Source organism: Sarcophilus harrisii, chromosome 2 (assembly GCF_902635505.1).
Source record: "Sarcophilus harrisii chromosome 2, mSarHar1.11, whole genome shotgun sequence".
NCBI lineage: Eukaryota > Metazoa > Chordata > Mammalia > Dasyuromorphia > Dasyuridae > Sarcophilus > Sarcophilus harrisii.
Window position 1 is genome coordinate 47,565,369 of NC_045427.1, and position 24,737 is coordinate 47,590,105.

The 24,737-nt window shown below is 39.5% G+C and overlaps 1 protein-coding gene across 1 annotated transcript; it reads left to right on the plus strand.

Moving 5' to 3' along the window:
• The first annotated feature begins 261 nt into the window (after window positions 1-261).
• On the plus strand, window positions 262-15,332 carry LOC100931976 (thyrotropin-releasing hormone receptor-like). The gene is made up of 3 exons (XM_003758488.3): window positions 262-685; window positions 2,087-2,504; window positions 12,800-15,332. Exons 1-3 carry the CDS (start codon window positions 309-311, stop codon window positions 13,226-13,228), a joined length of 1,224 nt encoding a protein of 407 aa, XP_003758536.1. The 5' UTR covers window positions 262-308; the 3' UTR covers window positions 13,229-15,332.
• Window positions 15,333-24,737: the final 9,405 nt, after the last annotated feature.

Genomic DNA, 24,737 nt, shown 5'->3' on the forward strand with positions numbered 1-24,737 from the left:
TTTCCTCAGTCTGTCTGTCTGTCTCTCTGTTTCTGTCTATCTCTCTATCTGTCTCTCTCTCTCTGTTTCTGTTTCTGTCTCTCTCTCTTTCTCTGCTGTCTCTGTCTCTCTCTTTCTCTGTCTCTGATTGTCTGTCTGTCTCTGTCTGTGTCTCTGTTTCTCCCCCTCTCTCCTATCTCTCCCTTCCTCCTTTTTCTCACTGTCTCTCTCTCTCTGTCTCTCTCTCTGTCCCTCTCTTCTCTCTTACACACACACACACACACACACACACACACACACACACACACATCCTCTCCCTCCTCCTCATCATGGAGAACCACAGCAGAGTGGACAACCCCACCAACATGTCACTGGTGGGCAGAGACACTATCTTGGGCTTGATGGAGTACAAGACTGTCTCTGTCTTCCTGGTGCTGCTGATCTGTGGGGTGGGCATCATCGGCAACATGATGGTGGTCCTCGTCGTGCTGACCACCCGGGACATGCGGACGCCCACCAACTGCTACCTGGTCAGCCTGGCCTTGGCTGACCTCATGGTGCTCCTGGCGGCTGGGCTGCCCAATGTCTCTGACAGCTTGGCTGGGCAGTGGATCTATGGGCACGTCGGCTGCCTTTGTATCACCTACTTCCAGTATCTTGGAATCAATGTCTCTTCTTGTTCCATCATGGCCTTCACTGTGGAGAGGTAAGGACATTTCTTTTATTTGTGTTTCCGTCCTCATTTCGCAAGGCTTCTATGTGAGTCATAAACTATAGCAAAGTCTGGGAGGGAGTTATGATCCATTGCAGGGCAGGTCATGTGTTGTAATAAAAAGAAGCCTGGATAAGGAGACCCTGGGCCTACAAAGAAAGGGAAAAACAAGGTTCTTCTACCTCCCTTCTAATGGAAGAGATGTTGGGGAGAACAGTGGTGCCCCCTCTCAGGCTCCTAGAGACCAAATGAGATAAAATAATGCTCCCCTCTCTGACGCTCATTAGCTGTGTGGCCACAGCTGAGTCACTTACCCAATTGAGACATAGTTTACTTGACTCTGCCCCCAATTTATTATTTGCTTTGAGCATTTCCTTCCTCTCCGCTACCCTGGGTCTTTCTTTCTGGGGTTCTCCACTTTTATGGCTATTATGGACCCCTTTGACAGGCTGGTGAAGTCTAGACACTTTTTTCAGAATAATATTTTAAATGATTATGGAATAAAGCGATTATATGGAAATAGTTATCAGAATATTTTTATAAAACCACCCACTTTAGAATGGGGGAATCGAAAGAAGTAAAAATCCCAGTAGACCATATGTATATAACTTTTGTGGTTTACAAAGCACTTTTGTATTCACTTCCCTGTGAGATTGGTCATGTCAACATCACTATCCTTTTGCAGATGAGGAAAGCGAAGGTTCAGAGAGATCAAGAGACTTAGCTAGAAACACACAGAGCTAAGAAATGTCTGAGCAGGATTCAAACCCAGTTCCCGTGTTCCCAAGTTCAATATTTTCCCCCTGTAGTGCCCTACTTCTACCTAGATGGTCCTTCTAGTTCTAGCGATACATTATTTTTAGATACAAAGCACTGTTCCTATTTCACAGATGAGCTACTGAGGCAGTGATGGAGCTGAGCCATAGTTGCAGTTTGGTGGATGGTCTCTTCCTGGACCATTGTCCTCCTTCCCCTCATGTGACTTAAGAACTTCTTTATCGTTGACTTCATCAGCAACAATGAGTATCTAATGAGTGCCTATTGCACGCCCTGCGTCATGCTCAGAGCTGGAAGGGATTGAGAAATGTCTAAGATAAGCAGGTGAGCCAGAACCGGCTCAACAGGTTTCTAAGAGTCTCAGGGTTCAGTTTCCAGCAGGAGCACTTGTTATGTAGATAAGGGCTTGTTCTATTGTTTTGTTGATTGTCCTGACTTAAGAAAGTGAAGGAATAAAATATTAATAATGCAAATTAAACTTAAATGTGTTGGGCAACACACTTTTTATTTTGAAGTACTGATTGTTAAACTTTTACCAGCGTGCCCTTGAAGATATGGCTCCCACCATGATCCGATCTCTGTTTAAGTGGTCCGTGCTCTGTTTTGTTTGTTCTCCAGGTACATCGCCATCTGCCATCCCATAAGGGCCCAGACAGTGTGCACAGTATCCCGGGCCAAGCGTATCATCACCGGGGTCTGGGTGGTCACCTCTGTTTACTGCATGCTCTGGTTCTTCCTGGTTGACATCAACATCACCAAAAACCAGAGTCTAGAATGTGGTTACAAGGTTTCCAGGAACCTCTATTTGCCCATCTACCTGTTGGATTTTGCCATTTTCTTTGTCACCCCCTTGGTGGTGGCCACGGTTCTCTATGGGCTGATTGGGAGGATACTCTTCCTGAGCTCTCTCTCCCATCTCCCCAGCTGTGTCGGCCCGGAGGGCTACCCGGAAGGGAGCGCTCCAGAGAGGGGAGCAGAGCAGGGCAAGGCTGGAGGCCGTCCCCGGACTAAAAGGGCCTTGTCTTCTAGGAAGCAGGTAAGATGGATTTCCCCATTTCTGGAGTGGAGGGGACAGGGAGAGAGAGAAGCTTCTGAGGTGGGAGTGGGGTGAAGGAGGAAGAGAGAGATACACACAGAGGCAGGGACGAGCAGAAAAACAGCAAGCAGTAGGAGATGGGCAAGAATTATTAAGAGCTCACTGTGTGTCAGCTGGGCAGCCAAAGTGATGGGTGTGGAGGAAGACCTGAATTCAAACCCAACTTTCCATAATTACTAGCTGTGTGACTGATCTTGGGCAAGTCAGGCTGTTTGCCTCAGTTTCCTCACCTGTAAAATAAGTTAGAGAAGAAAATGGCAGACCACTCTGATATCTCTGCCAAGAAAAACCAAATGGGGTTGTGAAGAGTCAGACCAAGCAACAAAATCAAAATCAGTAAAGTCCATGCTAGGTGATGAGGAGAACCCCCCCCCCAAATGCAAAAGCCTATCAGATCAAACAAAAAAATCAAAATCAGGAAAGCACCATGGTAGGTGATGAGGAGGCCCCCAAAAGGCAAAAAACTGTCAGACCAAAGAAAATCAAAATCAGTAAAGTCAATGCTAGGTGATGAGGAGGCCCCCCAAAATGCAAAAACCTGTCAGATGAAACAACAAAATCAAAATCAATAAAACTCTGTGCTAGGTGATGAGGAGACCCTCAAAAGGGCAAAAAAACTTGTGTCCCCTGCCCTCAAGGGGTTTACATTCTGGGTTTTTTTCCCCCAAGGCAATTGGGGTTAAATGACTTGCCCATGAGCACACAGCTAAGAAGTATTAAGTGTCTAAGGCTGCATTTGAACCCAGATCATTTGAACTCCAGGGCTGGTGCTCTATCCACTGTGTCCTCTAGTTGCTCTGAGCTCACATTCTAATGGCAAAGTCTGTAAGTTAAGGAAAAGGAGGGAGATGACAGATACAAAGAAAAAAAGACACAGTGATGGGCACTCAAAAAAAAACGGCAAGCAAGGTGGGAAGAGAAAGGGGAAAGGGCTTTTAGGAGACAGGAAGGGCAGGTGGAGGTGGGCAGAGAGGGAGGAAGGCAGGGAGGCAAGACAGCGAGAAATGCAGGAGGCAGAATGCAAGCTTGGGTCCCACAACCACAATAACCCTCCTAGGGCTTTGAGGAAGGGAATGTTAACAGAACAAAGCTGAACAGAGGAGGAGAAAAGAATGTGTGATTTTCCAGCTAGTAATTGCTACAGCATCAAATTGGTCCAATTTAATGTTCATATTTTTGCTGCACTTTCAATACATGGAATTATAGGGTTTGTTGTTCCCTGAAAAAGCTCAGGGGACACCCACTGGCGGCCCCCAGTCAGCCAGCTCCTCATCAGGAGGGTGACATAAAAAGCATCCAAGGATTCATCGATAGGCACTGCTGCCAGTCAGACTCATCAACATGTAGAGTCATTTTAATAACTAGTTTATTATATGTTGAGCATACAAAAGTCAGTGGGCCCCAGCAACCATATTTAGTAATTTTATGTAGGTTTTAGTTACAACTGCAGGACAAATACAATGGAATTTTACAGAGGGCAGAAGTAGAAGGTAAAGATTTACACATCAAAGAATAGAAAACAGAAAGGGATGATCTGCCTCAGGTAAAACGACAAACTGTCCAGTAAACACTGGGGATAAACCTGGAATCTGCAGACTAACCATTAACAATGGAGTTATACCTAATTATTAAACACTCAATGTTAAGTAAATAGGGATAATAGGGCTGAGCCAGAAATTCTTCTATCACTAACCAGTTAATCACCAGAGCTAAAGGTTGATGTTTCATTAAAGTCTGCAAGCTCTAGCTAGTTATGTGACTTATTATCCCAAGATGGTGGTAGCAATATTTAAATTCTTTATGACAAAGAGGATACTGGGGAGTGTGGGATGTGTGTGTGTGTGTGTGTGTGTGTGTGTGTGTGTGTGTGTGTGTGCATGGGAGGCAAAGAGAGAAGGAGAGAGAGAAAGACAGAAACAGAGAGGGAGGGAGGGGAGAAGGAGGGGAAGAGAGAAAGGAAGAAAGAGAAAGGGACAGACAGACAGAGACACAGATAAAGAAGGAGGGAGGGAGAAAGAAAGAGTGGGAAGGGAGGAGGAGAGGAGGGAGAGGGGAAGGAGGAGAGGGAGAAAAAGAGAGCGGGATTACAGAGTAACTAGTTTAAGTTGCAGAGAACTGGTCCACCAGGGCTTTGGGCCGGGTGGGGAACAATGTCTGTTATGTTCTTCCAGACTCAAACCTAGACTGCTCTGCTCCAGAAAGCAAAGCAAGGAACATCTTTTTAGATATTATCATGTATGTGATATTGTTTTGTTTTTTAATTTTATTTTTAATTTTTTTTAACACACATTGCTTCATGAATCATGTTGGGAGAGAAAAATCAGAGCAAAAGGGAAAAACCATGGGAGAGATTTTTTTAAAAACCAGAAAAAAAAGAACATAGCACATGTGGATTTACATTCAGTCTCCTTAGTTCTTTTTCTGGATGGAGATGACATTTCCTGTCCAAAGTCTGTTGGGATTGCTTTAGATCACTGAACCACTGAGAAGAACCAAGTCTTTCATAGTTTTCTTCGCACATTCTTGCCATTATTGTGTCCAATGTATTTCTGGTTCTTCTCGTTTCAGTTAGTATCAGTTCATGTAAATCTTTTCAGATCTTTTAAAAACCAGGTTGTTCATCATTTTTTATAGAACAATAATATTCTATTACCTTCATCTACCACCACTTGTTCAGCCATTCCCCAATTGAAGGGCATCTACTCATTTTCCAATTCTTTTCTACTGCAAAAAGAGCTGCTATAAACATTTTTGCACACATGGGTCTTTTCCCTCCTTTATGATTTTTTGGGATTCAGACCCAATAATGTCACTCCTGGGTCAAAGGGTATATCATGTATGTTTTATGTATCAAGAAAGGTGAGTATGTAAGCTCTCTTCTCTACCTTACCCTCTTACCCACTTTTGTCCCATCCTAGAGTCCTCAAGAGGTTTCCCAGTATTCTTAGATTTTTGAATAAATAGTAAATACTTAATAGATGCCTTTTCATTCATGTGTAATTGTATTCTGCTCCCACCATAATCATGTTGCCTATCAATGAGAGCCTGAAATTTCCCTCTCTGAAATATGAGAAGATATTATTGTTATTATTTTTATTTATTTAATAGCCTTTTATTTACAGGTTATATGTATGGGTAACTTTACAGCATTGACAATTGCCAAACCTCTTGTTCCAATTTTTCCCCTCTTTCCCCCACTCCCTCCCCCAGATGGCAAGATGACTAGTAGATGTTAAATATATTAAAATATATATTAGATACACAATAAGTATACATGACCAAATCGCTATTTTGCTGTACAAATAGAATCAGACTCTGAAATATTGTACAATTAGCCTGTGAAGGAAATCCAAAATGCAGGTGGGCAAAAATATGGGGATTGGGAATTCAATGTAATGGTTCTTAGTCATCTCCCAGAGTTCTTTCACTGGGTGTAGCTGGTTCAGTTCATTACTGCTCCATTGGAAATGATTTGGTTGATCACATTGCTGAGGATGGCCAAGTCCATCAGAATTGGTCATCATATAGTATTGTTGTTGAAGTATATAATGATCTCCTGGCCCTGCTTGTTTCACTCAGCATCAGTTCATGTAAGTCTCTATGAGGAGATATTATTAATAGTTACAAGCCCTATGATTGAAAAGGGGCTGAGGCATATAATGGCCCAGCCTGAATAATTAAGATTATTTCTTAATACAATTAAAAATAAGTTTTTAAATACTCCCCCTTTCCCTTCCAACCAGCCTCCTCTCTCAATCTGCTCTATTTGTCTGATTAGCCACTATGAAGAAAAGAAAGGCAGTACAGATTGATAGAGAGATCACTATATTGGGAGGTAAAAGATCTATGATTAGGATAGATTAAGATTACTTTTTACTACTGACTGTCTATGTGATTCTGGGAAAGTTGCTTTGTCATTATAAGTGAGTCAATAAACATTTACTACGTGCCTACAATGTCAGGCATTGTGCTAAATGACAAAGGTATAAAGAAAGGCAAAATACAGTTCCTGCTACTCTCAAGGATCTCTCGCAGTCCAGTGGGAGAGGCAACATGCAAACAAATATTAGACAGAATAAATTGGAAAAATTCAATAAAGGAAAGGCCCTGAAATTGAGAGTATTTGGGAAAGGCTTCTCTAAGAAACTGGGATTTTAGCTGGATTTGGAGGAAATCAGGTAAGCCTGGAGGCTGAGAAGAAGAGGAAGATAATTCAAGGTATAGGAGACAGCCAGTGAAAATCTGCTTCTTTATCTGTAAAATGACCCAATTGTACTAGTAATTATAATAACATTATAGGAGAAATGTCTTGTTGCTGATATAAATCTACTATAATGCAGAAATTATAGAGGGGGGAAAACCCAAGTTTTATTATGCTCAAGCACAGGTTCAGATCTCAGACAAAAAAAGAAATTTGAATCCCAATTAGGATTCTAAAAAGGTTTCTTATAGACAAAATTATGTCAGTGACAGAGCTTCATTCTTTTACATACTGTAATCTTGTATATTTCTCTTAGTCCATAAAAATCAGAAAAGAGATTCACAATCCCATGCCTCCATCAATGTCATAAAAGTTGAACAGATTTTATTAAACATTGTTAAAATAATGTCATACATAAACAAGCCTTATTAAAGAGACTACAGGTAAACTAAATTCAGGGCACAGTTAAAATTACATTTAAAGGGATCACAAATAGGCTGTTACCAAGGAGTCAAGGACAGTTGAGATTCTTCTCTAACTTCTTACCTAAGGAATATTTAAGGCCTTAACTAAAATTTCACATCCCATGCCCTGGCCTTCCTTTAATATTATTCTATGAATCAGTTTCTGGTCAGATTAATTAACATTAATAGAGAACAGGCTTTTAGTTAACCTAAAATTATAGTAGGAAAGGCAATGAACCCCAATGATAACATTTAATAAAAGGAAATAAAAGTCCCCATAACAATAACTAAAATTAATATGGAGGACTTTAATATTTGCAGCACACTTTATATATATTAAATCAATTGACCCTCAGAGGAAGAAACTGAGGCACAAAGAAGTTAAAGGTTTTTCCCAGGCTCAGATAGATAGTCAATGTATGAGGCAAAATTCAAATTTAGGTCTTCCAAGTCCATTCTGTATTCTATTTACCCTGCCACTACTCTACCCCAACATCTAGCTGACTCTAACTAGATCAGGGGTTAATTTTTTTCTTGGAAATTACCAATTTTTCCAACTATGTGTAAGATAGTTTTCACCATTCATCTTTGTAAGATTTTGAGTTCCAAATATTTTTTTCTCTCTCTCCCTCTCCTCACCACTCCTCAAGACAGCAAGCAATCTGATATAGGTCATTTTTAAACATATTTCCGTATTTGTCATGTCATGCAAGAAAAATCAGAATGAAAGAGAAAAAAACATGAGAAAGGAAAAGCAAACAAACAAAAAAAGATGAAAATATTATACTTTGATTTGCATTCAGTCTCCATAATTCTCTCTCTGGATGCGGATGGCATTTTCCATCTCATTTATTAGAATTGTCTTGGATCATGATATTGTTGAGAAGAGCCAAGTCTATCATAGTTGAAGATCCAGGGTTCTTAATCTGGGGTTCATGTATTCACAGAGGAGACATCAATAAATTTCAGGGCTTCATAAACTTGAAAGGAAAAAAATTACATCTTTATTTAACCTTCTATTAAAATCCAGCATTTTGTATATTTTATGTATCTGAAAATATTAGAGAAGGTGGTCATCATCAGGCCATCAAAGAAGTCTAGTGCTCATAAAAGATTAAGAATTCTTTAAGAGACTTGTCTAAGAAGCCTTGGAGCAGATGCTATAGACAAGGTGATTATTAATAAGGTGCATTATTAGGGATGACCCCTATCTGTAAGGATTAATTGACAACTTCAGGACTGTTTCCATTCCCTATTAAACAAATACCTATAGTATTTGTATACTAGGTAGGCCACTCAGGGTCTCTGGTCCTTCTCCATATGGGGCTGGACAGAAAGAACTTTGCTTTGTTCTTAGGTGACTTGGGGCCTCTTAAGACACACAGTGGCCCTCTTTCCTTCTTCCTCCCCACCATGCTAGATGTCCTTTGTACCAATATAACTCCTGGCCAGGGGAGAAAGAGAAGACAATTATCAGATTGCATCAGAGTAGCTGGCAGGAGAAAATGTGAGGGATACTAGCCAAATTTAGGTAGAGATTTGCAGCTTTTCCCTCCCTCTAAATCCTCTCCCCTCCACTGATTATTTTTTCTTTATCTCACGACTCACCTCAACCCAAAAATGTCCTGAAAGAATGAAGGGGAGGGAAGCCATGGTGTGGGTAAAACTAGGTGATGTCAAAAAAAAAGACTTGGAAAGATTGGGAGAGCAGACAGGTTTGTCTTCAATATCCTCCCCATCTTGTATCCTTCTAAGCTTATATCCACTTTTTTTTCTAATCCCTTTGGCTCTTAGGCTATCTTAAAATGATGATTCACATTTAGACTAAAGAACAAAAGAAGGAAGAATAAGAAAATGTTCCCAACTTTCTTCAGCTTCCCAGGTTGCTTACTTTGAGATTCTGTTCATAAAGGGCAGGGCCCATAACTAATAGCTAATTATTAACATGGCCCCTTGCTAATTATAGCTAATAACCTGCGTTTTCCCTTGGGAGTTAATTTTCTCTGAGTTTCACCTAGTAGACCGCCAAGGAGCCACATTCCCACTTCTATTTCTCATTCTTCATGTCCTCTCCCTTAGGGTATTCAGAGATTCCCCAAAATGAGTGTAACCGTGTTTCTTTACTTACCTGTTCCCAATCCAATCTGCTGCCAAGTTCTGTATCTTTATAGTATCTCTCATACGTGGTACTTTTCTCTGACATCTCCACCATTCTGGACAGATCCTCAGCACTTCCTTCCTGGACACCTGAAATAGTCTGCTATCAAGATGGAGAGGTCTGTCTGCCTCAAGTCTCTCCCCACTCCAATCAATATTTAACTCGTCTGTCAAAAAGGTTCTTCCTAAAGCCCAGGTCTGACCCTGTTCGATAAAACCCACTGATTTCCTGTAATCTTCAGGATCAAATATAAAACCCTCTATTTGGCTTTTAAAACTCTTCATAAGGGGCAGGTAGAGTGCACCAGCCCTGAAGTCAGGAGGACCCGAGTTCAAATCTGGCCTCAGACACTTAATACTTCCTGGCTGTGTGACCCTGGCAAGTCACTTAACTCCAATTGCCTCAGCAAAAAACAAACAAAAAAAAACAAACAACAACCAAAAAAACCTTTTCATAAGTTATCCCTGCTTTTCAGGCTCCTTTCATTTTTTACAACCCTAACACAATCTAATGCACTCAATAACAATGCCCTTCTTGCTGTTTCTCAAGGACAATTCACTCTACTTAGAATTCAATGCCTTTTCATTGGCTGCCCCCATCCCCAGAATGCTCTCTCCTCCTTATACCCAGATTCGGGCTTCTTTGGCTTATTTCAAGACTCAGCTCAAAGGCCATCTTTTTTGTAAGAGGCTTTTCAGGCATACCTTCCTTGTCCCTACTGCTGTCCTTATGAGATTACCTTTATTTACACTGTATTTATCTTACAGAGTTATTTGTGTATTGACTCCCCTATTAGAATATGAATTCCTTTTCAACAGAAATTCTCTTTTCCCCCTATCTTTGTATCACCACCTTTAGCAGCTTCTGGGACTAAGTAAGGTCTTAATAAATGTCTATTAGCTGTTGACTGACTGTCAATTCCCCTATTAGTTTCCCTATACTATGTTCAAACTCTGCATCCAATTCTTGAGAGTTGATGGGGTCTACCCTATCTATATCTATACTTATACCTGTACCTATACCTATACTTATACCTGTACCTATACCTATACATATACCTATACCTGTACCTATACCTGTACCTGTACCTATACCTGTACCTGTACCTGTACCTATACCTATACCTATACCTATACCTGTACCTATACCTATACCTATACCTGTACCTGTACCTATACCTATACCTGTACCTGTACCTGTACCTGTACCTGTACCTGTACCTATACCTGTACCTATACCTATACTTATACCTGTACCTATACCTATACATATACCTATACCTGTACCTATACCTGTACCTGTACCTATACCTGTACCTGTACCTGTACCTATACCTATACCTATACCTATACCTATATCTATACCTATACCTAAGGGAGGTATAGAGTGGGGAAAAACAAGGTAGTCCCTCATAGAAATAAACTCTCTGGATTCTGGAGCTAGATGACCTGAAAGTGAGCATCAGCTGTGACCCTTATTAGTTGTATGACAGTAGACAAAACATGTCACCTTTCTGAACCTCAATTCCTTGATGATAAAAATTTCATTATACATAGTGAGACAAAAATTGTGTAAAGATCTGTTGATAGATATGACTGTCATTCATATCACCAATGATACAGGGATATTAATGAAAGCTGAGAGTATAGCTTTACTGTATACAAAAGTGAATCCTGAGCAGCAGTTTAAAGCCACATTATATGTTTTGGTTACATAGGCAGGACTGGAACCATGGAATTTTACAGAAAGCAGAAAGGTTAGGTAATGATTTATAAATCAAAGAATGGCCATGAGAAAAAGAACATCTGTATCTGGTAAAAATAAAGAAATTAACCAGTAAACTCAGGACTAGCTGATATCTCAAGCTGGAGTTTGCAAATTAATTAGGATTATTGTTTGATAGTTTAGCTTGATTTTGCAGGTCCTAAATATTTCAAATTCAGCTCAAATTGTACTTCTGCAAGGGACCTTTCCAGACACTCCTTCTTATCTCTACTTCCTTTTTAAGTTAAATGCTCTTTGAAAGTATTAAATAAATGGTGGTAATAAAGTTGAGCTAGAAATTCTCTTAGCATAATACTATAGTATTTTGTGAAGATTCAATGAAATATATATCTGTATGTATGTGGACAGATTAGATAAAGCATTATTAAATGCTGAGTGCCAGTCATTTGGATTAATCAATTAATTTAATTAACAATTATAATATTATAATAATTAATACATTAATTAAATTAATTTGAATTAAGTGTTAGGGATACAAAAATATAAGCAATCAAGACGGTGCTAGCCTCAAGGAGCTTACATTATAATAGAAGATAAGGGTAGGGCCAGGACTGGACAAGGAAAAAGGAATAGACAGCATGGACTAGAGATGTCAGAGAAATAATTCAGAAACCTGATTCTTTGTGTTGTCCACGGAGCAGAATGCAGGGTCTCCATGGGGATGGAGGAGGGGATGAGATGGGGATAATGTCCAAAGTTAAGGCAGCACATTATGGACATGGCCAGAAAGTGTCCTGGAGGCCTGCATGCTACAGCCTGCAAAATAAAGATTGAAAGTTTATTTATCAGAGTCAAAGGTCCCAGGTCATGTTGTCTAAGGTTCTGGTGAAGTCCACTAAGTGTTATACAAATACCAGTTTTATTTCTGTTAACAATAAATCATCAATTGATCAATTCTGACAGACATGGCTCTTTTCAATAATGAGGTAATTGAGGTCAGTTCCAATGATCTTGTGATGAGAGAGGATTGTGGAAACTGAGGATGGATGACCTTTTCCACTCTTTATGTTGTGGTTTGCTTGAATTTTATTTTCTCTTTCATTTTTCCATTTTTGATTTGATTTTTCTTGTGTAGCAAGATAATTGTATAAATATGGATGCCTACATGGAATTTAATATATTTTTATCATGTTTAACATATATTGTATTACTTGCCATTCTAGGGGAGGGGATGAGGAGAAGGGAGGAAAATTGGAATAAAAGGTTTTGCAAGGGTCAATTGAAAAATTATCCTTTTTAACATATATTTTAACATGTATAACATATATTGGATTGCTTGCCATCTAGGGGAGGGGATAGAGGAAAGGAGGGGAAAAATCTGAAACCCGAGGCCATGCAAAGGTCAATATTGAAAAATTATCCATACATATGTTTTGAAAATAAAAACTTCAATAAAAATAATAAATCATCACTGTCAATTAATAAATATCAATTATAATTCACATTTAATCATTAAGGAATTGACTATTATTATTTAATAATATATTATTATTATTGATAACACTAAATGGGAGATAGTGGCAAAGTTGGAGTCCACTGATTTGGAGGAGTTCATTCCAAAAGTGTCTGGCTGTTTCCTTGTAGTGGTAGGAGTAGCTGATCTGTCATTGTCTAACTCTTCTCCCAGGTCACCAAGATGCTGGTCATGGTGGTGGTCCTCTTTGCTGTCCTGTGGATGCCCTACCGGACCCTGGTCCTAGTGAACTCCTTTATGGACCGCCCCTACCTTGACCCATGGTTTCTCCTATTCTGTCGAACCTGTATCTACGCCAACAGCGCCATCAACCCCATCGTTTACAACCTCATGTCCCAGAAGTTCCGGACGGCCTTTAGGAGGCTGTGCAAATGCCCAGAGGAAGAGCCTCAACGGCGAATGGTCTACCTGACCACTGCTAGCTACAGTGTGGTGCAGGAGGCCTTCCCAGCCAAGCTCAGGGCCTTGGGCAAGAAGCCAGGGCAAGCTCAGCCTTCCTCGGAGCAGGAGCAGGGAGCTGAGAGTCCTCAGCCTGCCAGTCAGCCGGCCAGCCAAGAAAAGCCGTATTTCAGTATGGTCTAGCGCCTTTCTGTCCTCCTTCCCCTGCTTTCTCCTCTTTCCCTTATTACCCTGCACGATTGGGTTCTTCTCTTCTAGGTTCCTTTAAAGACCTTTCAAGTGAACAAAAGAGATTTGTGATGAGATGATGGAAAGAAATCACCCTAATGATGAATGCACCAAAATCTTAACAGAGAAAGGCTTTTCTTCTCATTATTATTACTTATAATTATAATAATCATTATTAAAACACAAAGAATTACTTAATTCTTTGTAATTAAAAGGACCATGACATCAGAGAGGTGATATCATGATGTGCAAATGAATTGGATTTGAGGGAGGGAAGGCTGTGCAAGATCACCAATCTCACTTTCTCCTCCAGAGCCTCTGGGTCTAGTGATTGCCAGCAGCCTGGAGAACCTGGTGTGCAGCTCTGGAAATAACAATAGGATTTAAGGGGATTTAAGATATTCCATATGGAGAAGGAACTGGAAATGACTATACAGTCCAATTCTCTGTCATTTTCAGCTTTTCCAGCTATATAGAGACTGTGGACTCCAATGTGATGTTAACCCATTGAATCTTCTTCCCGAGGTTTAAGACTCGAGGAAAAAACAGACTTTCACTATGTGGAAAATATCTGGAAAAAATGGAAATTGACTATATTATGGAATAGAAAGATAGACTCATGCTTCCTGTTAGACCTGATATACCTAATCCCCAAAATGAAATCTCTTTGAATGGAAAAAAAATGTACAAACTACACTGAAAAATAGCACAAATTGAAGGCAGTGCTTTGGTTTTCTGCTCACTAGATTTGGGAAAACCGGGAAGCCTGTTTCAGACCGATATGGAACTTTGTGTAAGGGACATTTTAAAAAGAGGATAATGATTGATGTTTTCAACATGCCTATTGTACAGTGGGTTGAGAAGGCTTTTAGGAAAAGTATTTATTAAAGGCCATATCCCAAAAAAACTAGCAAATCTAATGAGAATAGGATTCAATTTTGAGACAAGTATTTGATATTTCTATAATACAGATCTTACATGATTTTGAAACTCCGCCATATGTCAAGTTCAATCTAAGATGACTTGGGGTAATTAAAGTTATACAAATGTGGCTCAAGAACTCTGCCAGGACATTTTTCTGCCAACATACCAGGTAGAAACTATATATAAATAGCAAAGCATTTAATTGGGATGAAATATCCAAGTAAATAACTAGAAAAAATCAAACAATAGAATTATTTCAAGTCCTTCTCTCCACCAGAGAACAAACCCCCACAGACCCCCAATCAGAGTAGGAATAAGAGAATGCTGACATCTGCTGCTGAAGCTGTCCTTCCCTTTTTCATCAAATCTGATGTTGTTATAATACTTCTTCAAAAGAGTGTAGCTCAACCTATCTCAAGGGTCAATCACATTTTCTGGACTTTCTTTAGAAACGCCCCACCATACATGACTGCCATACAAATGTATTGTTCAGACAGTTATAAAATATTTTTCAATTTTTTCCCTTCGCTTCCCTATATGGAAAATTCTCCCAAGTCTCATTCCCATTTTGAGCAGAATAAGCCAATTCATTTCAAATCCCAGCATGTCCCTCTCTGCCAGTGCTATATAAATTTCTTTGAAGTTTGGAAAAGCTTCAATGAGGCATTTAGCAATCTTGTAAGGGAGGGTGGCCTGTTCAAGCTTCACATTTCTGCCACTATACTTCAGATTTCTTTAAGTAGATGGAATAAGAATATCTTATGATGGGAAGATTTAGGGTTCAGGAGGGCTGAATTTTAGTTTTAATTCCACTACTCACTAGCTATTCCTGGGTTAATCAGTAAACCCATTTCCTCATCTGTAAAATGAAGAGTTTAATAAAATGACTCTTTAAAAGCAAATATTCTAGGTTGTCTGTGAGTTGTAAGCCTGAAGGATGGAACTCTGAAGCAGGGCTTTGTTTGGGGTGGATCACAGAATTCCTTGGAGAAGGAGCTGATGTGGGAATTGGGGTAAAGTAGAAAACTAGTCAAAAGAAGCTGGAAAGACATCCCAGTTAATCTGAGTTTTTCTTCAAGGTTTTCCATTCTCTTATCCCCTAATCTTTGGGGGTGGGATTCTTTTTTCCCCTTTATGCCCATAGCTTTACATCTAAAAGACTCCCTTGTGAGGGCTGTGGGAATGGGCTGTTAAGGACACACAAGGAAAAAATGTTTGCCTGTAGGCCACAAAGTGGAGCAAGATCATTGCTTGAGATGCATCTTCCATTGCCAGGAGCCCGGTGATCCCAGGGGACCATCAGGGGGAAGCTAGAAGAGCTGGTTCCCAGTTTGATGTAGCAGTCCAACAGGTTTCGAGCTGGAAAGGTTCAGGCTACTGAAGGAAAGAGGAAATCTAACCTCCTTTGGTCAGTCTCAGAGGGTTAGATAAATCCACCCCAAATTTTCATCCAAATGAATAGAATTCACTGCAATTTAATAAAAATAAATTAATAAATAAATATTAGGCACTTGCAACTTGTGAGGCCCTCAAAGACAACCCAGTTCTAGTCCTCAAAAAATTCAAATTCTCCCGAGAGAACTTTCTCCAACTCTAAGATTATATTGTGTGAAGGGAAGCTATTTCCTCTGAGACTAGGGCAAAGATTCAAGCTGAATAAAATGGTACAGCTAACTGCTTTCCCTCCTCCCTATTGTTGCTCACTTCTTTCAGACTCTTTATGACCCCATTTAGGGTTTTCGTGACAAAGATCCCAGAGTTCTTTGCCATTTCTTCTCCAGCTCAGAAACTGAGCAGGATTGAGTGATTTCTCCAGGAGCCCATCTTCCTGACTTCTGGCCCAGCTCTCTATCGATTTCCCACCTTGCTGCTCTACCCCTACCTATGGCCATACATAAATGTCCAGTTGCCCTCTGGGAGTTTCCAACTCTACTTGAGACTTTGCCTTCACTCACAAATGCTCTGTCAAAAGATAGTCTCGTACCTCAAAGAGTTGATGCTTAATTAGTTTAAATTAGTGCAAATAATGAATTTACCTGGAATACTGTACTTCTTATTTGAATGAACACTCTATATTTCCATTAGACTGCAATCACTTACCAGATTTTGCGTAATTATAACTTCAAATAGTGCTCATTTAAATGCCGACTGACCAGTTCATGGGCTTCTTTATGTGAATCTCTGGCTGTGTCTCACAGGTAGATCTCCTAGTCTTCCATTCTTCCTCTGCTGTCTGTTGCTTCTCCATCAGCTCAGTGGAAAGGAGAAAAAAGCTAGGTGGTGAAAACTCAGATTTTAGAAGGTATGTCTGATGGAAGAGACCATGCAGCTTCTCAGCTTTCCCCCTCTCCACTGAAGGAGAGTAGAAATGAGCACTGGATTTGACATCAGAGGAGCAAGAAGGCAAAATGGATAGCATGCTGGCCCTGGGCAAATCAGTTAACATCTGTCAGCTTCAGTTTCCTCATCTGGAAAGTGGAGCTGACAATAATGTCTACCTCCCAGAATTGTGATAAAATAAGATAATGCCTGTAAAGAGTTTTGCAAACTTTAAAAGTGTGACAAAAATGTATGGCTACCAATCATGATCAACATCACAGAGATAAGGAAAAAATCAGTTTAAAATACAAGCTTCATTGAAAAATCTGGGAACCCTTAGCATTAATTTTAAGCTACACTAGGTAGTGTTATAGTGCACAGTGTATTAGGCTAAGTCAGACAGACTCATATCTTTCTGAGTTCCAAGTCTAACCTTAGATACTGTGTGATCCTGGCTAAGTCACTTTACCCTATTTGCCTCAGTTTCTTCATCTGTAAAACGAGCTGGAAAAGGAAACGGCAAACCACTCCAGTATCTTTGCCAAGGAAACCTTAAACGGGGTCATGAGGAGTCGGACACAACTGAACAACAGCAAACATTAGGTAAGAAAGATGGCCATGCTGGAATTTCAAAGAGCACATTAGGATGGATAATTTACATATTAAAACACAGTTGGCAAAAGAAAGATCCATATCAGGTAAAGCAGAAAACTAGTCATTTGGTACAGATAGGTAGTTGATGTCTCAAGCTTGATTTTACAGGCTAGCTGTGTGATGTAAGTAAACAGAAGTAAGAAAAGTAAGCCAGAAAACCTCTTATCACAAGGACTATACAAATGCTAGTTATTACTGTGTGACCTTGGACGAGACCATCAAATCTCTCTGTGCCTCAGTTTCCCCATCTGCAAAATGAGTTAGAGTCTGAGGTCCCTTCAGCACTGTCTGAACCTGGATTCAAATATTGATTCTGCTATTTAGTGCCTGTGTAACCTTCAATTCAAACAAGCATGTATATATGCATCTAATATGTAAAAAGCTCTGTACTAGAGCTTTGTACAAAGCTCTTTGTTTTTTATAAAAGGATGCAATTCCTCTCCTATAGGATCTTATTTTCTTTAACTTTTTCTTTTGACTGTGACTCAGTTTACTCATATGTAAAATGAGCAATTAGCTTAAACCTTGAGATGCTTGAGAGATTTTCTATGAATTTGAAAAATTGGAAAGCCTTTGAATCTCCAGTGTTTTTTAGCACAGTGTCTAGCACACAGTAGGCACAAAATAAATGTTTACTGACTGATTCCCTGGGCAAAAGCTCCCTTCTAGCACTTTGTCTTGTGGTTATGTGTGAAATCCTGATTGTAAAATTCTGTTTTTTCATTCTGCCACTTATTCCTCTCCCTGGATTGATCAATGACTTCTGGGAAAGTGACTGGAGAGAAAGTGATTGGAGGAAGCCCATAAACCCTGCTCCTTCAAGACCAGCAAAAGGCAAGGAGGTGGATAGGGAAGAGTTCAGGGTTTGGACTCTGGAGCCTTAAATTTTAGTCAAGATTGCCTCTTAAAAACTCTCTCATATCTCTGGGCTTCTAAGATATTTAATACAGAAATTGTACCATTTTTGCTTAGAACTGCCAAGAAGATTAAATGACATGAAGGAAGTAAAAGTACTATGTAAAAGCAAAGTCACTGAAAATATTATTGTGAAATATATTGATAAAAATAGCTGAGAATGGGCAGCCCCTCCCATTCTCCAGGGAAAATTCAGGGGTCGTAAATTTGCTCATTCAGAAGGACAAAGACCTCCCCCTGGCATTGTCCCAGTCTTGGAGCTCCCCTCAGCATGTATATACTCTGTAATATAAAGTAAAAGAAAAAAAAAACAGAAGCTAAGACCTAATCCTCCCAAGTGAATTTGCTTGTATTTGTGCTGTAATTGTATATATGTGTGTGTGTGTGTGTGATGTGTGTGTCCCAGCCCCTACAAATGCCAGTTTTTTGGGATGAGGACCAGATTCTGTATTGTCTTCTATAGTATAAGGTCATCAATAAATATTCAAATTCAAATAAAAAATTCACATTCATCTAATGATGAATATTCATAATTACTTCCACTGGCTTTCAAGGACTTCTCAAAATGTTACTGCTCATAAGAGAAATTTTAGCTAAAGAAATAAAAGCAGCCAGGCATAGTGAGAAATCAAATGAGATAATAATCAAATGAGATGATGGTAAAGCACTTAGCACAGTGCCTGCCATGTAATGAGTAGGCTATAAATGTTAGCTATTATTTTGGGGGTTAAAGAACTGAAGTTTGGAAGCCAGGAAGACCTGAATTCAAGAGCTACTTGTGCCATTTAGTGACTTTGCCACCCTGGATAAGTCTAGGCCACTGTTTTAAGAAGATTCTCACTTTCTGGAGAAGGAATAGATTTGTATAGGGATTTTCTCCCTCTAGGAATTAATAGTATTAGTGAAATCATAAGTCCGGTCCCTAACTTTCAGTTGGAATATAAATATCTCTGCCCTCGAGAGAACTTTAGTAAATCACATTGGAGGGTGAGGCTGGAGGAAGAGGAGCTATTGTGGAAAAATTGGGGGATTTGGGTATCCTGCCATCTTTCAGATGGGCAAGTCTTAACTATCTTAATTTCACTTTCCACATCTGGAAAGTAGACTTGATTTTTTTCTCTAGCCACTCATATAACCATTGTGAAGATCAGATGACACCTTTATGTAAAGTATTTTGTAGACTTAACAGCACTATACCGGTTAGCCAGAAAATTTGTGATTATTTTGTGGTAATCAAATCAAATAGGCTGAATGGGCTGGGAATATGGGATTAGATCTAGGCTGGATATATTTATTATCTGAGGACTAGCCCAAATATGTTGGGAGAAACTCATCTCCTGTTTGGCTACCAGAAGATGGATTATGTGGCTTTGGTAAATTAACAAAAGCCAGCTGCCAAGATGTCTTGGGGAAGAAGTTCCTACACAGACAAAATAATGGATCCCTCAATTATGGAACAAAGCACTGTTTGACAAATGCCTTTGGGTAATCAATCAACAAGTGCTTATTAAGTGTTAAGTGGCCAACGCCGTGCTAGAGATACAAAACCAAAACTCTTCCTACCCTCAAGAACTTTATTTTACACAAGAGCCAATATAGACATAAATAATTATTTGCAAATGGATAACATGGAAATATATTTGCATGACTTCACTTGTATAATTGATATCAAATTGCTTGGTTTCTCGAGGAGGGAGTAGAGACAAAAGGGAGGGAGAGAATTTGGAACTCATCATTTAAAAAAATGAATGTTAATACTTTTTACAGGTAATTGAGAGATATTTGATGAAATAATTTAAAAATGAAACAATCGAACAAATGAAACAATGAAATGAATTTAATGAAACAAATAAATATTGAAAAGAAGAATTATATGCAACATAAATACAAGGTAACTTTTTTTGGAAGGGGCAGACCATTAGTAGGAAAAACTTCCTGTTGAACAGGTGTTCTTAACTAGGGTCATTGAATGGATTTCAGGGTATGGATGAATTTGGAAGGGGTAAAACATTTGTCTTTATTTTATTAAGCTCGAACTGAAATTTAACGTTTCCTTCAGTTATTTCAAATTTTGAAGGAAACCAGGTGAGGAGGGAATTCATTTCACGAACGGAGGTTGGGGTGCAGCCAGGTAAAGATGCAGAAAAAGACATGAAATGTTGTGTGTAAGGAATAACAGTCACTGAGTATTAGCTTGACATGGGGGAAGGGGAGAAGCTTTTCCCAGAAGCTGAGACAGAGGATTCTCATCTAGGACTCAAGGAGCTGGAATCAAAGATAAAGGGTCCTTGTCCCAGGCCAAAGTGAGGTTCCTTATTTTCTGTGCTTGTGCCCACTGCTTGGAAAGACTAGAGTGATTAAGAATAAAGTTTGGCTATAGAAAATAGTGACCTCAGTGTCCTATCTGTTCTTCCTCCCCATGCAGGGAATCTCTTTTCCCTCCCCGCAGGGTCCTGGTCCTTTCCCCAGCCCCCCTGCAATCCTCTTATCACCATCATTTAACTTAGACTGTATAAAAGGGAAGAGTTGCCAGTGTTCCCTTTCCCAGAGGGAGCTGCAGTTAAGCCTCATTTCTCTGTAGAATAAAAGGCTTTGCTCTTTGTCAGTTTTTCAAGCCTCATTGAGCTGAAATGTTTGGAGTGCTGGAAGGGAGAAGAAGATGTCGGGAGGGGGAAGGAAGATGATGTAGCCGAAGGGACTTGGGCTGAACACTTCCACTGTCCGTGAATAGCATCCCCACCCACTCAAAATAGTTTCCACCCACACCTCCAGATTCTAAGGGTTCTCAAAAGTCACCTAGTCTAACCCAAAGTGAATGAGATGAATCTCTACTTTTGGGGGAAGGACAAGGACTAAGTAATATCATATGCTGGTTAATCTTTGAGAATCACAGAGCTTAAAAAGATTGCTAGAAATCCTTTTATTCAGTCCTCTCACTTCATAGATGAGAAAAATGATTCTATTAACCCATTTACACCAGTGATATGCATATAGCATATGTTCTTATGGAGGAAGAGAGAAGAGGAAAGAGTATATGGAGCATGATGTTCATTCAACAGATATACATCTTCTACATGTCCAGCCCTGTGCTGGGGGCTGTGTTGAGATACACAGAATAGACAGCTAAGTGGGACACTGAAAAGAAGACCTGAGTTCAAATCTAAGCTCAGTCACTCAGTAGCATTGTGACCAAGTCATTTAACCTCTACCTGCCTCAGGTTCCTAATCTATAAAATGGGGATAATAATGGTGTCTACCTGCTAGGGTCATTGTAAGGATTAAATGAGATCCTATTTGTAAATCTCTATGTAAAAAACTCCAAAATGCCATATAAAGGCTGGCCATTACTATTAAGACATGACTATCTCTTTTAAAAGAGTTTACAGTTTAGTGAAAGAGATATAGTAGGACATGGACACAAACAAATGACATATGATATGTTATAGGACCACAAAAGAGAGTGAAACAAAATGCTATGGGAAAGGAGAAATTATATTTGTCTGCAGGCATCTGAGAAGACTTCATGTAGGAAGTACCATTAGATCTGGGCCTGGAGGGGTGATAGGAATGGGGAAGATGAGGAAGTTTCAGAAAGAAAGTAGAATAGGAAGACAGGAAGGGGAAGAAGCTCAGAGGGTATTTGGGCAACAGCAGATAACACAATTTGGCTGGAACAAAGGGTACATGAAGGGGAGTAAAGAGAGATAGGGTCAGAAAAATATGCAGAACTATCTTGTTCAGGTCCTCAGATGTCAAGCTGAGGCTTTGGACTTTGTTTACAAGACAAGAAATGACCGATTAGGAGGAGCATTAGAGTGAATTGGAAGATACCCCTCCTCACGGTGTTCCAGATCCAACACTGGCATGAAAAATGTAGAGTGAATCAGGCTACTGTCGGACTACTAGTTACTTTGCTGAGAGCCTGGTGAAAGAGCCTGCTATGGCCAGAGCCTAAGAATAAGCATGTGCCTGCTACAATACTGCATGATCCAGACTTGCAGTATCAAAGCATCCGACGGATTGCTCAGTGTGCTCGCCCCCTCCTCTGTGCCTTGGTGCATGAGGGACCCTAGGAAAATGAAAACAGGTTTGCCAGATTACTGAAGGCTGCCAGGAAGGCTCTGCACTGTGGATGAAAGATTTAACTGCTTGCTGAAACACTTTTAGGCTAGGAGGTTTTCTTTTTTTCGGTGGTTGTTTTGTTTTGTCTGAAGCTGTCAAGCATGTCTTGAGATTGATAGGGGAGACTCTCAGAGGGTTATTTGGATCAGAGACTCAGCCTAGACTAGCCTGTGTTGGAAGACAGATTTAGGGCTTCATCCCCTGTCATTTGGAATAAGTGGGCTTCCCGATTTCCCTTCTCTTCTCTCCCTAACTGATTTTCCATATTAATTCCAAGATTATGGGGATGGAAGTCTGGCTGGTGATGGCTCAGAGCCTCCCACATGTACCTTATACTCTGCCTGGTACTAGCCCATGTAAAGACTTGGTGACTCTGCTTCCAGGAAAAGAGGATGTAAGAGTAACTATAGGTTTTCTTAGACTGATTCCTGTTGACGTACTGCATAGTAATAAAATATTTTTAATTGGCTGCTCTTTCTCTGTTTCTCTCTCTTCAACCTGTTCTCCCTTCCTTCCTCTCCCTCTGTGGTAGTGAAAGAGGAAATGACTAAAGAAACAAAGGTTTCATCTTCTGAGTCTATCGATTTTTTAAGCAATTCGAAGCAATAGCCCAACAGGCCCCTTCTCAGCTTAAGGCTGGACCTTGAATATAGGGGGGAGAAAGACTTTTTATATATTGAATACAATTAATTAAATAAAGTCAATTAATTAAAAGGAAACAACACAACATTAGATAGTCTGATTTCTAATTGAATGAAAGATTAGGGATTTTCCAAATTGCCAGTGGGAAAGCAAACAGGCAGTTCCCTAAAATCAGAAAAGGGGGTGTTTCTCCTCAAGTGTCTGTAAATAATAATAAAAAAAAAAACATGGAAACAAGTGACTGAACAATACGGGGTCAGTTTTCAAGTAATATGTGTTGATTACTTGAAATATATATTTGTGAGAAAATTCCTTACATCCATCTTTGAATCATACTAGGTTTCTAGTCAGCATAACCCAGGTCTTTAGTTAAGGGTCATGATACAGCATATGGAAGGGGTCCTGCTTTTCAGCCCTCAAAGTTAGGTTCAAACAGTGCAGTAAGATTTTTCTCTCAATTCTCACAATTGATTAAAGTTTCTCACAAGACTGCAGAACTTGGACTAGCCCATCTTTTTTTTTTTTCATTTTGCTTTCTTTTTTCTTCTTTTTAAAAAGCTTTTTTATTTTCAAAACACATGCATAGATAATCTTAACATTCACCCTTGAAAAACCTTGTGTTCCAAATTTTTTTCTCCCTCCCTCTTCCCCACCCCTCTCCTAGATGACAAGCAATCAATATTAAACATGTGCAATTTTTGTATAGATATTTCTACAATTGAAATGAGCAGAACCAGGTTCATTGTACACGGCCACAAGAAGATTATACAATGATCAATTCTGATGGACTTGGCTCTCTTCAACAATGAGATGATTCAAACCAGTTCCACTTGTTCAGTGATGAAGAGAGCCATCTTCACCCAGAGAGAGAACCATGGGAACTGAGTGTAGACCACAACATAGCATTCTCACTCTCTCTGTTGTTGTTTGCTTGTATTTTGTTTTCTTTCTCATTTTTTTCTTTTTGATCTGATTTTTTTTGTGTGGCAAGATGATTGTATAAATATGTTTACATATATTGGCTCTAACGTATATTTTAACATATTTAACATATATTGGAGTACCTGCCAGCTAGGGGAGAGAGTAGGGAGAAGGAGGGGAAATTTGGAACAAAAGATTTTGCAACAGTCAGTGTCGAAAAATTATCTATACATATGTTATGTAAATAAAAAGCTTTAATAAAATAAATATATATAAATAAAAAATAAAAAAGATATTTCCACAATTATCACACTGCGCAAGAAAAATCAGATCAAAAAGGAAAAAAATGAGAAAAAGACCAAAATGTAAGCAAACAAGAAGAACAACAACAATAAAAGTGAAAATACCATGCTGTGATCCACACTCAGTCCCCAGAGTCCTCTCTCTGGGTGCAGATGACTCTCTCTATCACAAGACCATTGGATATGGCCTGAATCATCTCGCTGTTGACAAGAGCCACATCCATTAGAACTGATCATCATATAATCTTGCTGTTGCCATGTACAATGATCTCCTGGTTTTGCTCATTTTCTTAGCATCAGTTCATGTAAGTCTCTACAGACCTCTCTGAAATCATCCTGTTCATTGTTTCTTATATAACAGTAACATTCCATAATATTCATATACCACAATTTATTCAGCCATTCTCCAACTGATGGGCATCCGCTCAGTTTCCAGTTCCTTGCCACTACAAAAAGTAGCCCATCATTGAATAGAAAGAAAACTGGGCTAGCTCTAAAACTAAGTCAAAAGATGGAATCAGTGTGGTTCACTCCTTTCCCATAATTAACCATTGCTGCCATAATATTTTCAATGCCCTCAATTAACTCATCTCCTTCTTGCTCTGTCTCTTTGAAGGTAGGGGCTAATTTTAGTTTCATCTTTGTACATTGTACCTAATAATAGC